The 18153-nt window shown below is 35.5% G+C and overlaps 1 protein-coding gene across 2 annotated transcripts in view; it reads left to right on the top strand.

Moving 5' to 3' along the window:
- Positions 1–1058: 1058 nt before the first annotated feature.
- The window catches only part of LOC5579017 (protein msta), a 46618-nt gene continuing 29523 nt past the window's right edge, over positions 1059–18153 (top strand). Inside the window, exons 1-3 of one of the 2 annotated variants that reach the window (XM_021838785.1) lie at positions 1059–1377; positions 16399–16581; positions 17189–17720. In XM_021838785.1, coding sequence (XP_021694477.1) covers positions 1240–1377; positions 16399–16581; positions 17189–17720 — 853 coding nt within the window. In that variant the 5' untranslated portion in view covers positions 1059–1239. The remainder of the gene's footprint in view (positions 1378–16398; positions 16582–17188; positions 17721–18153) is intronic. The other variant, XM_021838836.1, reaches the window with a different exon arrangement.

Consider the following 18153-nt stretch of genomic DNA (forward strand, 5'->3'; position numbering starts at 1 on the left):
TTTTGGATTTTGGATTTTGGATTTTGGATTTTGGATTTTGGATTTTGGATTTTGGATTTTGGATTTTGGATTTTGGATTTTGGATTTTGGATTTTGGATTTTGGATTTTGGATTTTGGATTTTGGATTTTGGATTTTGGATTTTGGATTTTGGATTTTGGATTTTGGATTTTGGATTTTGGATTTTGGATTTTGGATTTTGGATTTTGGATTTTGGATTTGGATTTGGATTTTGGATTTTGGATTTTGGATTTTGGATTTTGGATTTTGGATTTTGGATTTTGGATTTTGGATTTGGATTTCAGATTTCAGATTTCAGATTTCAGATTTCAGATTTCAGATTTCAGATTTCAGATTTCAGATTTCAGATTTCAGTTTTCAGTTTTCAGTTTTCAGTTTTCAGATTTCAGATTTCAGATTTCAGATTTCAGATTTCAGATTTCAGATTTCAGTTTTCAGATTTCAGATTTCAGATTTCAGATTTCAGATTTCAGGTTCCAGGTTCCAGGTTTCAGATTTCAGATTTCAGATTTCAGATTTCAGATTTCAGATTTCAGATATCAGATTTCAGAATTCAGAGATCAGATTTCAGATTTCAGATTTCAGATTTCAGATTTCAGATTTCAGATTTCAGATTTCAGATTTCAGTTTTCAGTTTTCAGTTTTCTGTTTTAAGATTTCAGTTTTCAGTTTTCAGTTTTCAGTTTGCAGTTTGCAGTTTTTAGTTTGCAGTTTTCAGTTTTCAGTTTTCAGTTTTCAGTTTTCAGTTTTCAGTTTTCAGTTTTCAGTTTTCAGTTTTCAGTTTTCAGTTTTCAGTTTTCAGTTTTCAGTTTTCAGTTTTCAGTTTTCAGTTTTCAGTTTTCAGTTTTCAGTTTTCAGTTTTCAGTTTTCAGTTTCAAATCCTTGGAATGATCATCGGCGTAACCTCGGAGTAGGCCCTACATTTTTTTAATTTTGCCCTGATATTTTGTCTGATAATTACGGTCTGGGAGCACCGCGTCTTCGCTTTGGCCTACTATGGTCGAAGAGGAGTGAGTGAAAAACGAAGCAACCCGGATCAGTGGACTACAAATGGAAACAAGACAGTCTACTTAGTTTGACTGCTCACGGTGGAGCATCTCGCGATTCATCGCATCGGTTAGGTGAAGTGGTGATCGCGTCAGAGTGTTATAAAACAGCGCAGTAAAAAGAGATTATAAATTGATCCATCAGCCTTGAGAATTTAAGGGAGTGGGGTTCAATGGCAGGTCGATGTGCGGTGTGTGACGCTTCCGGTGGAAAACAATGTTCCGGCTGTCAACAGGTCAGCTACTGCGGTAGGGATCATCAACGGCAGCACTGGAAGGCTGGACATCGCGAGCAGTGCCGGTGTTTTAAGGTGCATGGTGGGCGAAGGGAGGCGAACGTGTAATTTGAAAATGTGAATTTCAGGAGAATTTCAGAGTCGTTCTGTTGGTGCGATTCAGGAGAATTAATGTAAAAATCACGTTGGTTGAATTGCTGGTAAAAAGCGGAAGAGAAAATTGATTTCGCATTTTCTTTGTCATTTCCAGTGTGGTTTGAAAAGCCAAATTGGCCATGTTTTACCAACAGCCATTGAACATTTTGCTCCCATCTGTTTCTCCCGGTTGGACTTAAAGGAGATGGTCCCAGTGTTGTAATCTACTTCAAGGGGTCTACCTTAGCTTTGGGATAACATTCACAGCTACGAACCAAAACCCTGACCTTTCCTGAATGCAATGTATTGTCACTGACGTTTCGTCAGTTATAAAGGTTGTTTGCTCTTAGAACATTAAGCCGAAAAGCAGTCCCTGTCCCATTGGGAACGTAACACCATCAAAAAGGAGAATCACTTTTTTCAATGACCCAACCAGAAAGGAATCATTTGTATAGCGTCGTGTTCATTCCACACAGCTCGAATGCGAATGTGCTGCCTTGGGTTTAATTTTCCCTTTATTGGAGATTCGACCTTTTCGGTTGAATGGGATTCGCAAAAACTTGTCCGTACGAAATCCGTATTAAGCTGTCGGCTTTCTGTTGGGCCCCGTTGACAATGATGGTAAAATATTTATCGTTCTTTTCTGTGTTCGGTTTTGGGAGCGAGTAGGGATTTAAAGTCTGGCGACAAATTTGCAGTCGACTTTAAGCTTTGAAGTGGATCTTGCTGTGCTGGATGTTGAATTTGATAGGGAATTATGTTTCACTGAGGAACATTGCGTTTCATTGGTACACAAGCCTCGTTTTACTTAATACTTCATACGTAAAATCAATATAGAATATTTTGCAAATTACGCTTAAATGTGATCTGATATCTTATGAATGTTCCATAAACCAAAGCAAACCCAATGATGCACTGTTTTTGACATGGAATTCTTTATTTCTTTAAACCTAGCATTTTAGTTGGACTGCAAAGCGTACGATCAGATTTCTGATTCAGCAAACTTCAACTCTCAATCATCGGCCAGTAAATTATTGGAATGTTTAATTGCATTCACCAAAGCTCAAATTATATCTGAATTCATTCTGCTATTCGAGCGTTTCAGAGCAATCTGGCAAAAACGAAAAGCAGATAGAAATAGACTAAAGCTGGAAATTTAATTCTTCCGAATGAAATTCCTCATTTGAGTGCATTATTGTGCTTTAATGTCCGAATCTGAAAAGAGCAGGGGTTCCACCGGTATGGTGTACATGAACAGATAGCAATTAAAAATAGAAATAAAGGCACAATACATTCATTGTTCTCTTTCTTGCATGAGTTCACTCACATATCACATTGAGTTTATATATGAAATCGATACATATTTTCTTTCCGAAAACTGACCAACTAAATTGTGCATTCATAGTCATCCAGAATTAAGAGCAACTGTGAAATTGGGTTGTATGCTGACATTCACTAACCGGTGATGCCAGATAGATAACTTATTAGCCTATTTCAGATCTGTTCAAGGTTTACCATGAGAGCTATCGAGTTTTGTCTCAGAATTACGAAGCAAATGGATCAGAGGCTGCTTCTCTGACTTATGCATTTCTATAACCTACATTGTCTTTGGGCCACCTTTAAATCACCACCTAGAAAGCTATAATTTTAACAAAACACTATTTCTATGGTAAGGATGATAAGGAAGATATGGGAGATTGGACTTTCAAACTTTTTTTTATTTTGAACCGCTCTAATGTCCATATTAGCTTCCATTATATTTCATTATAACTGTTCCAAGAGTTTCACTACATTTTTCGAATCTTTTTTAAGAGTCATTTTCACAATGATTTACCAAGTAGTTCGCTCGATCCCTTCAGAACATTTTCGACGATTCCTTCTGTAATTACGCTTGTGATACCTCCAGGAGATTTTCTAGCGATTCCTACAAATTATATGCCAGAAGAATGCACAATGGTTTTGTCCAAGACTCCAAAAATTTAGTTAGAAAGTCTTTCATGGATCTTTCCAAGAATCAATCCATAGATTGACACCTGGAATACACGTAACGCGTATAGATCACTTAGTAGTGTAGTGCGTAGAAACAGGGGGCAGGGGGCTTCCCCGTCAATATCCTGGAAATTCGGTTCCCAAAAGTTGTATGTTTTTAATAATGCAAACATTGTTGTTTTAAAGTTTCTAGCATAAAGCAGAATATTCACTGTATTATGATTTCCCACAATTTTGGATGTCCTGTCGACTTGTTCGGCGATGATGATGATTTCCCTTATAATAATTCACTTAATACATCCATACCTTAACTACAACTCGTATCATGCCGAAAAAAAACTATTTGAAGAAAATAGGCAACATTACTGGAGAAATTTCTTAAATAACAATGGGAACCTTTGACGAAAAATAAGGCTTAGTTCATAACAGATCTTCTCAAAGAATTTCACTCTAGCTAAGTGACTTAGCTTGATTTTGCTTCAATTTTCACATTAATAAGCTTATTGCTTAATATCTAAACCACATTTTTTCAAGCAAAATCACGTTTTAAATTTTCAAGAAATTCCAAACAATATTTCTCAAAGAATTTTAGTATAATCAAATTCCTCAAAGCAAAATCAAAAAATGGCTTCAGAACTTTTGCTACAAATCTCTTGGAAATTAGTTAAACAATATTGATTTTTTCATAACGTGAATTCCTGCTGGAGCGGGTTGTTCTATTTATACTCTTTATCCACAAATTGATTCCAGAATATGTTCGCGGATTTAAGTAAAAAAACTAAAGGTTCAACCTACAAAAAAAAAACATTTATTTTACCAGATCTGCACTGAGATATTTCGCTTAAAGTTTTACTATAAATTCCTCTGTGAAATAGTCAATAGTTTTATAAAACATTTCATTACAAATAATTTTGTTAATGAATTATTTCCATAATACATCACAAATTACGTCAGAAATGCGTCATTGTTTATTGTTATAAAAATTATGCTTCAAATCTCCGAATTATAACAGGATTATCTGCAAAAACTGTCTTCAAAATGCCTCTTGCCTTAAAAATTCGAACTTCAGAGTAAGTTTGTTGGAAGCTACCAGGAATGCTTTTGCTCTCGGAATCAGCATGGCGTTAAAGAATGAGAAAAGTAACATTTAGCAAAACTAATGTGGAGGGATCGGGAGTTGATTTAGAAAACGCTGGTATTTTGCTTGGATGAGAGCTTTTGAAAAAAAAAAAAAAAACAGTTGAATGAATTCATCTAGAAATGTTTGAATTATTTAGAGTTGGAATTTTTGAGAAAATTGTAAAATTATATTTTGATAGACTTTTGAAGGAATTCGGCAACACCAAATTTTTTTTTTCGAATCTCAAGAAACACGTAGATATTTTTTTGTTGAAAAGTGCAGATAGATTTGCAGAGAACTTTGCTAATGAAAATCTTGAGAAACATTAAGAGGAATCCTTAGATTAACACCTAGAGGAATTTTGTAAAATTTTTGCAGGAAGTCCTGCATGCGAATTTTTCAAGCAGTCTTTGGAACAATTTCCGAGAGATTTTCTGAAAGATTTGTAGAAGGTGCCTGAAAAAAAACTTTAGGAAGTACTTCAAAGGCAAAGTTGGAAATACTGTTGATGAATTCTCTGAAGAATTTATTAAAAGGGTCATTTGTTGGTGATCTTGAAGACAATTTTGGTGAGACTCCTAGATTACTTTGTTACTATTTCCTTAAAGTTATTCCAGAAAATCCTAAACAAATAAATAATGTACAACTGGATAGTATTCAAATCTAACAATTGGGATTCATATGTAATACAATGTCGAGGATGTTCCAGGAGAATTATTTAAAACAATTTCTAAAGCATTCTCTGGCGCAATTCTTCAATTGATTTTAAAACAATTTAATAAAGATTCTTCGATAAATTTTATGATAAGATCAGAAAAAGAAACTTCAGGAAAAATCCTTTCAATAATAACTGCTAATCCCGTGAATGATTTTCCGTAGGAATCTGAACTGAAAGAACTCATTGAAAAATGTCAAAGGAGTTCTTGAAGAAAGTACTGAACAAGTACGGAAATAATTCATGAAGAAATCCCTGTGGTTGTATATGGTTAAATTTTTGAAAAGTTTGTGAAAGAATCACAAGGGATAGGGGAATTCGGGGTAAAACCGACACCCTAAGCTTATTGATAAATTTGTGTACTTTCGCTTGTTAAACGAACCTAAAATTATTGTAGAATCACATATTGGTTATAAATCTATCAATCCTTGCGATCGCTGGATGATATATTAAGGTTATATATTGATTTGAATTGAATTGATATTTCATCATTTTTAACTAAGACAATTAAGAGTGCGGGTAAGATCGACACCCTGTTGGGGTAAAACCGACACATCCACTTTGAGTAGAATTTATACATTGTGAACATCACCATCACATTGCATGTTAAAAGAATGCTTCAAATATGTCTTTCGACATTTATGTCCCCTTCTTCCAATGGATTATTCACATATTACGTAAACTATTGAGAAAAAGCCAAATATCCAATAAATATATGTAAAAATTTCAAATGTCCCATGCTAAGATTATGAAGTTGGGGTGAATACACATGGATATTATTAACTTGTGTTCATGGAATGTTTACGATGTTCTAGCGAATGATTGGTTGTGAAAATAAATACTGTTTTATTTTAACAAAACAGAAAAGTGTAATTATTTTTAGATAATAAAAACTGTCGAACCTCATGGTTTGTAAATAAACAATAAGATTAATTTATGTGAAAACTTTCAAATACTATCAATTCTGCAATTTTATATGAGAAAAATTTCTTCAAGCTTCATCAAAAAAGTTGAAACGTACACGCTCAAAAAAGAATTCTGAAAAACGTGAACTGTCAAAAATACACCATGAACTACCACAAATGGTCACATAAACATGATCTAGTTCACGGTGTATTTTTGTTGTTGACGAGTTCACGTCTGCTGTTCACGGATACGAGAACGGATTTTTTTCTGTGTAATAACATAGAAATATTTTTTTTAAATACTTAATGATGGCTTGTGGCAAGTCATACAGTGTCAAATTTTACATATTAACAAGTTCGGTATCCGTGAATTTCACTGTAATTCGAAAATAAAGACTCACATAAACTACAGAGATAGTCTTTCGATTAGAAAGATTCGCTGAAGTTTGATTATGAAGCAAAGAAAGGTGTCGGTTTTACCCCAAATGAAAGTGTCGATCTTACCCCGAGTGAACATTTATTTTTCAGTAGCATTTTCAGCTGCCGAAAAACCAAAAATTAATTTCTCCTTCATGCTGTAACAACGTAATAATAGTAAATGATGATTTAGACGCAGAACAAATAATGACATTTTCAAAATTTCACATGCGAAATAGTTAAAGAATAACAGCGAAATATTGCAACTGCTGTTGCTTCTATGTTATCCAATATGATTTTGTTGTTTATTTTGGCAGTTTATTGGTAGCATCAGTTGTAATGTCATTCGAAACACAACATTTCCCAAGTTAAGATAGAGCATGGTGGAAACTGCATGAAAATCTGGTCAAAACATGAAAAATCAAAGGGTGTCGAGCTTACCCACAGTGTCGGTTTTACCCTGATTTCCCCTATTCCTCTTGGGTTATTTGGAAGAACTCTGGTTGGATTCTTATTACTGGATTAGACAAAGTGTTGAAAATTGAAATTTACATATATCACTTGTGTGCAGCGATATAAGACAACATTACAAACAAATGAAATCAATACTGATCTATTACGAAACTTGTGAAATTCGTGATTATTGCGGCCGACAAACAAGAATTTGCTAAGCCCCCTCTAGGCCCCCTCCAAAAAAAAAATCCCAGCTACGCCAATTCCATAAGGTATAAAAAGCGGTATCTTTTTCGAGTTCCGGGTTATTTGGCCCAATTCCGTTTGGCCAAATGCCGTTGAGCCTAAATTGAAAAAATATTTAACTATAGTAAGCATGCATTTGTAATCAATTTCAAAGCTGAGTTTCAAAGAACTTATTCAGTCTATTCTTGAAAAAGAACGAATCAAGATTGATTTACAAATAATAAGCTCTTCAATGTTAGTTCAAGAAACAGCCAGTGCTGACGGATTCCATGTCATATCGGTCAGTCACAGTACTCGACCATCTTCGACTTGGATTAAATTTTGCACATGTTTTTGGTATGGTAGAATAAGTGTTTTCCATAGAAAAATTGATCATTTTGACTCAAATGTAACTTTTGAAAATGGCCTATATATTTTTGCCTGCAACTTATTTGAAAAATTCTAACTCTGAAACTGATGATTTCAGAGAAAAATGTTCTAAGAAGAAGTTGTAGTAAACCATTTGGACTATAAGAAAAAAATATACACTGAAAAAATATTTTATTTATTTTCATAAAACATTCAAAAATAAAACTTTAATTTGAAATTACACATAACCCCATTTTTAATATTTTTTAAATTATCACCGTAGAAGCTTGATAGTAAACAGATGTTTGGGACAAAGTTTCATGATGGAGACATTTTTAATAAAAATGTTTTTCAAAGAACAACTTTTGGTCGATATTCAAAATTTTGATTTTTGTCAAAATAAATACGTTCTGATGATATAGTAACCATCTTGAAATGATTCTAAGCCATAATGATTATATAAATAATTTCTCTAGAGGTAGCCATTTTCGAATTATATGAAGTTTAATACAAAATATACAGTGCCTTCCCGATTTTGGCAACACCCGGTTTTGTTTACCCCCGTTTTTGGCAACACCCGTTTTTGGCAACAATTTCTTCCCGAATTTGGCAACACATTGAAAATTATTTTTAATTCATTACTGAAACCTAACATTTTGTGTTAAAACAAAGTGAAAATAAGTCAAAACAAAAATGGTGGTGATAATTGCGAGCTAATAAACGTAATGTGGAACGTTCTTATGAGTAGAACTCAAATATTTCAAAATTATTATTCAACGTATAGGAGAAGTCTTATAAAACAGGCTACGTAGTTTTATAGGCATCATAAATTTGTGGAATAGGATAGTAATTGACAGTAAAAGCAAGTTAATAAAAAAGCTTCAAATGTTATGATGATCATCTATACTGTGAGATGTTTTGCTAATGTTTTGTTGTTATTGGGCTTGTATTTTTTTAACATATCAGTCGGATGTGGTGGTCTGATGAGCCTGAAAATGTTTTCAAATTATCGTGATTATTGATTACTTAATCCATAAACAAATTCATTGAATAATTGGAGGGTGATCTCTTTTAGGTATTTCTGTCAGCATTTTCAATAACAGTTGTTAAGGAAAACATTGAGAACCTTTGTTCACAACTCTAGATGAAAATTTGGGCAAAATGTTGAGAATGGGCTTTGACGTAGTCATTGAAAAACGTGTATACAGCATACAGGAATTCTTAAAGCGAATCAAAGAAGAGTCCATGGTCAAAATTCTTCGGACATTGTTAAAAATTTGTGGTTTCCTCCTTCCTGTCACGTTTATCCAGTATAGACATATGGAAATTATCTTTAGCAATATAGACCAGATTGACACTTCTTTAACAGTCAAGAGCTTTTCTGACCACATCCTTGCGACAGCTGGAAGGTGGTATAGGAGAATATTTGGATGCTTGCTATAGACCATCGCTCCTCAAACTTGGCTTCGCTTTGCTCGTTCAACAAAAAGCGAGGTGACGAAGTGTTGGGGGGTTGCGAAACCCAAGTTTGGGAAACGATGCTATAGACATTTGCAGACGCCTCTACCTTTAAAAAAAATCATTAAAACATATTACTGTTATCAAAAACAAACGTAAAATTTCACACATTATTTAGCAAGTCGAAGAAAGAAGTAATGATTATTAGAAATTTTTCCGCTGATTTCACAAAATCCAAGCTACATTTTGCTACCATCTGTTTTTATTTTTAGGGATACAGGTCGGACTCGATTATCCGGAGTATTGATTTTTTTTTCACTCCGGATAATCAAATCCTCCGGATAATCGAATCAGTAAGAAAAAAATTGAAATCTTTGACAAAAGAACTAAAATATTATCTTTTTTTGTTAGTTTATTTATATGATGCGGTGGCGTAGCCAGAATTTTTTTTTCTAGGAATAGTAGGGGTCTTTAAAAGAAAAAAAAATTTTTTTGGCCGGCATACACTAAAAACCACTTCTTCAAACCCCTCTTTTCTTAAATACGGTTTAAACTGCAAAACCATTCATATTGTATATTGGAATACCAAGTTGTCCCAGATTTATGCATAAAAATTGAAAATCAAGAACATCAAAAAACAAATTCCGGATAATCGAGTCTAAAATTCCGGATAATCGAATCCCGGATAATCGAGTCCCCGGATAATCGAGTCTCCGGATAATCGAGTCCGACCTGTATTACAAAAAATCCACAGAACATTAAATCGAAAATTGTATCCCTATTGTATCGTATTTTCATCAGAAGCATCAATTGGGGGAATCTTTGAGAAAAATCATATGTGCCAAAAAAAAAACACAAACAGCTCCTTCAAGATTTCGTTTAAAAAATCTTTGATTAAAAAAGAAACTCAATGAAATGAACAAAATTTCACCATTTAATAATTTATTGAATTATAAGTTCGAAAATTACTCATCATGTGTCTTCAACAATGCGGCATAAGTTACTTATCTAATCCATCCAATCCTCTGATCAGGCATTGCAGAATTCACTCTCATTTGAGTATGAAGCACGATCAAAACAAACAAAGAGAAACATCCCATCTGTTGCTGTCCACGATCGTCAATGTACCGCAAGTTGTAAAAAGATCAGATAAATGGTAGCAGCGAACGAGAGCCCCAAAGAGAGAGCGATGATAAAATCCATTTTTCTCGCTTGTTTACAATTGGAGGTAGGTGTTTTTTTTTTACTGGCACGATAAACAATCCACGAACTTCCAATAGCAATAGAATCCCCCAGGTTTGGAGCATGTTTAGAGGGGTTTTATCATGCACTACTATCCCCCCAATCTGATCAAAGTTGTATCAGTATACGATAAACAGTCTCTCATAGTGTGCTGCATGTTATGATAGTTACAGAGAGTGATACGTGAGAGATTCTCTCAATTTTCTCAGGGTTCAATCCCTGCCTCTGATCATTCGTTTGCTGCTCTCAGCAGAATATTTCCCGAAAATCAGAAAACGGAAATTATGCTTGATGAGATCTCGTCATTTACTCAATTTCTGGGCACACTCGATAATAAGCATTGAAATAGTGCAATGATCCGAAGAAGACGTGCAGTTTTATTCAGTTCCATCTTCAGTTCCATCTTCTCTTTTTTTTATCCATCCCTGACATTACCGTTCAACAGTGATAACACTGATTTTAACATATTAATTTATAAGAATTTCCACTTTTTTCAGCTCGTTCACTACATAATACGAGTGGTAACCAAAATTGCAATCTTTGTTCAAGCAATCCCCAAAAAATAAACTCACTCGAAAGTGAAGCGTACTTTTAAACAGTCGCAAAACAGTGGCCACTGAAAATAATACCACGCTTGTACTATGTACAACAAGTGTGCTTTTCAGATGGTGCATATAATCAGTGCATGATTTCTATGCTTTTAGGTCGAAAGCTGAACTTAAGAAGGCTCCCAGGCATTGTTCACATTATTCGTAATAGTTGTCATGCATTTTCTGATACTTTTAGAGATTAAAATGAAAATGAACATAAGCATTTAAAAATTCCCGATTTTGGCAGCATCCCCAATTTGGCAACATAAAAATCACGCCTTGTTGCCAAAATCGGTAAGGCACTGTATTGTTTAAATATTAAAATAGGCCACTTTCATAAGTTATTCGCGTTTGTCCATTAATAATAATACGTTTTTGAGATTAAAGACCATATTTCTTTCCACTTACTTATTTTCCTTGATGGAGAATCGTGAATAACTAATGAAAATGGCCTAATTTAATATTTAAATAATATTTTTTGCATTGAACTCGATATAATTCGAAAATGGCTACTTCTAGAGAAATTATTTATATAATCATCATGGCTTAGAATCATTTCAAGATGCTTACTGTATCATCAGAACGTATTTATTTTGACAAAATATCAAAATTTTGAAAATCGACTAAAAGTTGTTCTTAGAAAAACTTTTTTATTAAAAATTTCTCCATCATGAAACTTTGTCCCAAACACCTGTTTACTATCAAGATTCTATGGTGAAAATTTAAAAAATAATAAAAATGGGGTTTTTGTGTAATTTAAAATTTAAGTTTTATTTTTGAATTTTTTATGAAAATAAATAAAACATTTTTTCAGTGTATATATTTTTCTTATAGTCCAAATGGTTTACTACAACTTCTTTATAGAACATTTTTCTCTTATATCGACAGTTTCGGAGTTAGAATTTTTCAAATAAGTTGCATGCAAAAAATTATAGGCCATTTTCAAAAGTTACACTTGAGTCAGAATGATCAATTTTTCTTTGGAAAACACTTATTCTACCATACCAAAAACATGTGCAAAATTTAATCCAAATCGAAGACTATTGAGCACAATTTTCATTTTTTTTGACTCATTCTAGATGGAATTCGTCTGCTGAAAGAAGTGCATCCTAAATGTAAGCAATTTTTCACTTCCCTGCTAGTGATAATAAATTAAGCTGTCAGCATTGCGTTCTTAATCAGCTTCTGATAGTAATTAAAACAATTTAGGAATGATTCGTCATTCTGCAGGATCGGTTTGCTTCGATACCTCGAATTGTACTAAGTAAATTATTTCAAAGTTCTAGCCATCACAAGTTTTGGCTTGCTCTCTTCACGGAGAAACAGTGAGCTTTTTTTGAGGTAAGGGTTTGTAGAGTCATTCGGTTTACTGCTATACGCAAGTTCACACGTTGCAATCTTAATCCTAGAGGGAAATGACATCTTGGCCTAAGTTAACCCTTGAACAAAAATAAATGTTTTGAATAAAACTGTTTATAAACGTTTATGATCTAATACATTATAAAAATACTTTTCTTTTGAAAAAAAAAAACAGCTTATAATCAAAAGAAAGAAAAATCTCTCATAAAAAAATAACAAGAAAAAACTGCTGATGATTTAAATTCACAATCACGATATAAACTAAATTATTGCCAATTGAAATAAAAACAGTATAACTCGAAAGATTAGCTTATGTTTAAAAGAAGGAAAAATCTCTGGTGAAATCATTAAAAAACACCCTAGCACCCTAGGTAATTCAGAGACGAATCAATCATCAGCTTAGAGCTATGTGGGGAGCTCACTACTGCGACCTGAATTCAAGGGTCGATTTTATCATACGTTTAGAGCATTTATAGACAAAAAATCATCAAATTAATTGTTTTTTGGGCCATACTATTGGGCCATACTATGAATCCAACACATCAGCGTTGTAGCAAGTTGATTATATTTTTGTTCGTAATTCGGCCAAATGGCATTCGGACAAACGTCATTCGGCCAAATGGCCGGACACTCTTTTTCTAAAAAGGCTTTATGCAAAATGGTCAAGAATGATAATTGTATAAAAAATACTTCTTCATTATTTCTCAATAGAAATTAAGTAGAACGACATGCACTAAACAAAGGACACGGGTTTACTACAAAAGATCAAAGAAAACTGGTCGCAGTGGTTCATCCCGAACAGAAACAGAGCCCCAGGAATTTCACGACTACCTTTTCAAGATTTTACTCCAATAATTCCTTCAGTGATTGATCCAAAGATTCTTCTTCTTGGCATTACGTCCACAGTGGGACAGAGCCTGCTTTTCAGTGTTCTTATGAGCACTTCCACAGTTATTAATTGAGAGCTTTCTTTGTCATTTTCGCATTCGTACATTGTGTGGCAGGCACGATGATACTCTATGCCCAGGGAAGTCAAGGAAATTTCCTTAACGAAAAGATCCTGGACCGATCGGGAATCTAACACCTGGCAGAAACCTTCAGCATGGCTTTGCTTTGTAGCCGCGGACTCTAACCACTCGGCTAAGGAAGGCCCCACAGATACTTCTAGTTAAATAATACATATCTTTTTTCAGAACTTCCTCCAAAACATCACAAGGATAATGTTCTAGTAATTCTTTTTAACATTCATGCCGGTGTTTTGCCAGTTATTTTTACAAAAATTATCGTAAGATTTCCTTCCCTTTTACTGCAATTGTAAGTCCTCCTGATAAATTTCTGGGATTCATGCAGAAACTTACTAGACATTACTCAAGAAATACTTCCATGGATTTATTTGTGAAGAGAATTTGAAAAAAAAAACTCCTCAATAGTTTTTTAGCAGAACATGAAGGGTTTCTATAGATATTTCAATAGCAACTTATTCAGTGATCCTTTCAGTAATTTATCCAGTCATTTCAAATTCTTCCAGATATTATGCTAGAGGTTTGTTCAAAGATTATTCTAGAATCCCCCTGGAAATTACTACGGAAAACTATCAAATAGTTCTCTTATTAGTTTAACGAATTATTCTACTCCAGAAAACTAATCAAGACTGTTACAATGGTCTAGTCTTCTGGAGTCGTTGCAAGAGCTGCTCAGGTATTTCTTCAGTATTTTCTTCACTAATAGCGTCATCCAAACATTTTTTCTAGAGTACCTTCTGGATCTAGAACACCAGAAAAATCTCAATGAGTCTTGGAGGAATTCTTCGAGGACATCCTTGAGAAAATATCAGGAAAATGTCTAAATCCTTAGAGAAATATTGAAGGAATTTTTAACTTTTAAATGAAATAGAGGATAAATAAGTTCTGTTTGATCCTTCGACCTTGAGGCTTGCTTCTTCGATAGCGGGTGATGAGGGCAGAATTAATCGTGTTGCGCGTCGCTCGCGTGCCACTGTGGAATAGTATCGCGGGTCGCAGAACGCGTTAGTAGTGTTTGATCCTTTGATCTCGTCGCTTGCTCCTATGAGGGCGAGTGAGCGTTTATCGAGTAATATTGAGAATCCGGTTAGGCGCATTCATTTCAAATTATATATTTATCGTTTACCAAAACGAATCCCTCCCCCATATCCAAACTCCCAGTGTTCACTTGTGGAAGTGCAGAGTACTCCTCGGCTTCCATAAAGCAAGTAACACGTCAACATTTTCCTCCTATCCCCAAATTGACCTGCATTCGGACGCAGCCGGCACCGTTATTGTTTATTATAATAATGAGAGCACCAGTACTTACACATTGAGGATGCTACTGATCCCGAGTAGCGTCTGTTGGTTCCCTGTGTAAGTACAGCTGTTCTTGCAATAACGGAGTAGCATCTGCGGGCGGTCAATCATGCTCATGCTCAAATGAAATAGATTTCACGAGCTCTTTTTCTACAAAATCTTCAAGAAGCCTCCAGCAAAGTTTATGTATATATCTTTTAGAGAAAAAAAGCTCCAAGCTCTTGGAGTATTTTTGAATTGATTCTTGAAAAATATTCTGAAATAATTAAAACCTGGAGGGTTGTTGTTAATATCGCTAGGGGTGCTTAAAAAGAATCCTTGACCAATTTCCTGGAGAATTTCTCATCAATTGCAATACGATTTTTGAGGTCTCTTGAGTTTCTGAGAATTTCAAGAAAATCCCTAGAAGCGTTACGCGTATATAATTTGGCCACCTCCATTTGATTTAGCCGTTAATGGCCAAACTATGTACGCGTAACAGTCTGTCCAAATTATTTTGATCACTCTAGGCAGTCCGCAAACCAAAAAACAAGCCTCACTGCAAAAAAATTATCTTACCGCCATTCCTTCCCGCACGAACTGGCATAGATGCAGGGATATTTTCGGACTACTGTGGGCCAGTTTTAAATGCAACATCAATTCCCCACCCTTACCCTATTGGTCTGTATTTTGACGCATTGCATTTTGCATTTTTGCATTTTTTTTTTCTATTAATCGAAGTTTACCAGCACTTATACACTTCTTGTGTTAGTGCAGCTGATCTGGCGATTGATACTCACACTCCAATACTTATTTAGCTTCAGGTGTCAGGTTCGCTGCACCATTACACCATTACGCTGCCACTAAGGCAACTTATGCTTTACGTTTATTTTTCAAGATGATTGATGTTTAATGATACAAAAACTCTCAAGGGCCCAAATACCCTTTATTTCTCAGAAATGTTTGTTATATTTTCTGGCAAACACTTCAATCTGTATCAATCATTGCTTTGTTCAGTAAAAAAATACAGCCAATGTATTGAGTGGGCAAGGGCAATTGATATTTGATCTGAAAATTGCATTTTCAAACATGCATTTCCATTATGACAAGGGATTCATCCTGAGTACATTGTGGGTAATTTAGTTTTGTAATTACCGTTTTGACTCATATTCCGAACACTTAAGGCCAACAGTGACTTCAAATGCATCTGGTTGGCATAAATTAGCTGATATTTGGGTAAATTTTAATTTCTTCGCAAAGTTTAACTGTTAGTTATTGGGTGTACCGATAAAAATGTTGATTTAATTAGTTTAAGTATTGGTTATACGTAAAAGTATGGAACAACACTTTGAATCAAATTCCGAACAAAATAAATAAATCGTATTCATATGAATAATTTCGCAAATAAATTTATCTGAGCTTGTTCTACTGGTCTCAAACTAGAGAATCATCACTACTCCCGCGGTATAAATTATTTTGGGAACTTTAAAATAAAATTGTACTTAACTGCCATTTCCTTGTTATTTGGTGACATATTTCAGCGAAACATGTCAACCACATCGCCATACAAAAACCGAGTGTTCGGAATATGAGTCTGTTCGGAATTTGAGACAAAACGGTATTTTATTTATATTAAGCAATCGACTCCGAAAGCCACGGGCATCACAAGGTGTTAAACATACACTACCCACCAAAAATATGCATTCACTTCATCAAATATTGCAACACTCAGCCAAACGATTCCATACTTTTGGCAAATATTGTATGTTTATTGTCGGTTTTGCACTCGACGCGCAAATAACTCTATTAACAATTGCAGATTTCCAGCAACGCCATCCTCGGACGCCACCTCACGGCCACCCGCCCGATCCGGCGAGGGGAACTGCTTTTCACCGATTCGCCGCTGCTGTTGGGACCGAAAATTGCCAGCATTCCGGTTTGCTTGGGTTGCCATCGGAACCTACCGCCGTTGATTTTAAATCAGGAAATCGATGCTTCACAGGTGTGTGTTTATTTCGTTGTAAAACCATTAAAACGTTCAATTCCATGTGAAATGGGTCGAAATAATCAGAAATCGAGACCGATAATCGATTTGGACTAAGTTTTTAATATAATTTCGTCGTGATTGAATAAATGTGTTCTGTGTTTCCCATTCGGAGAGCGACCATTTTAATTTAAGAGGAGCTTAATGTTCATTATTTTTTTTTTTTTTTTGAATTTCGTCCTCACTGGGACAGAGCCTGCTGCTCAGCTTAATGTTCTAATGAGAACTTCCACAGTTATTAACTGAGAGCTTTCTTTGACAAAGTTGTCATTTTCGCATTCGTATATCGTGTGGCAGGTACGATTATACTCTATGTCCAGGGAAGTCAAGGAAATTTCCATTACGAAAAGATCCTGGACCGATCGGGAATCGAACCCAGACACCTTCAGCATGGGTTTGCTTTGCAGCCGCGGACTCTAACCACTCAGATAAGGAAGGCCCTTGTGTAATTCTTACAACACTGAAAACATGCGTAAAATTTGATCCAAATCGAACATGGTCAAGCTCCGTCACTCCCCGATTCGCCCTGGAATTTCTCATTAGCCAAATGAATTCACACTTGCAGGTTGACTTCTACCACTGCCGCCACTGCAGTTGGCCTCTGTGCGGTCCATCGTGTGAAACCGCAACCTCGCACAAGGACGAGTGTCCTCTCCTGGCGCGCTCATCCAAAGCCATCGGTTCCCGACTTCAATTCTGCTTCTCCGATCCAACCCGCAAAGAGTCGGTTTACTGTGCGGTGGTTCCTCTGCGAGCTCTGCTGCTCAAGCGCTCCAACCCAGAACGCTTCCGCGATGGCTTCCTAACTCTGGAATCGCACCTAGAAACACGACTGAAAACGCCCCTTTACGCGGCCCTTCGAACCAACCTGGTGCCCTTTGTGAGGGACATTCTCGGAATGGGCGGGGAGGTCACCGAGCGGGAGTTGCTGGAAATTGCTGCCATTTTGGATACCAACTGCTATGATGTGCGGCTGTCGGAGCGGGATGTGAAGGTGCGAGCCCTTTATGAATTGGGGGCCATGATGTCCCATCACTGTCGACCGAACACCAAGCACTACTTTGATGAGCGGCTGCGACTGGTCGTGGTGGCAACAGGTGAGTTTGTGGGTTTTTTTTTTTTTTAACCTAGTCGATTGGTCACCACAAGCTAGTGATTAATTAAGTTTTCAGCTTAAACGAATGTTTGGTTCTCCAGATCCGTGCTCTTGAAAATTTGAACTTTGGCTTTGATTCATCTTCACCTTAAGCTTGTGTTGGGATTTCAGTGGGTAGGTAGATAATGTGGAAACTGCTGCCGTTTTGCAGCTTCGCATGTACTATTTTGAAAACCACACAAAGCCTATAGGGTGATGTGCTAGCATCCATCGTATTAAGCATTGTTCAGTGAGAACTGCAATTTTCCAGGTATTGCAGTGAAAGATGCTGATACAAACCGATGCCAAACAATTCTTTCTGAAAACGGCTTCAGCATTGTACATTAACATTTTGATAAATCTTGATCTCTTTTTGGAAATAATGCAAAGAAAAT

Source organism: Aedes aegypti, chromosome 1 (assembly GCF_002204515.2).
Source record: "Aedes aegypti strain LVP_AGWG chromosome 1, AaegL5.0 Primary Assembly, whole genome shotgun sequence".
NCBI classification, from domain to species: Eukaryota; Metazoa; Arthropoda; class Insecta; order Diptera; family Culicidae; genus Aedes; species Aedes aegypti.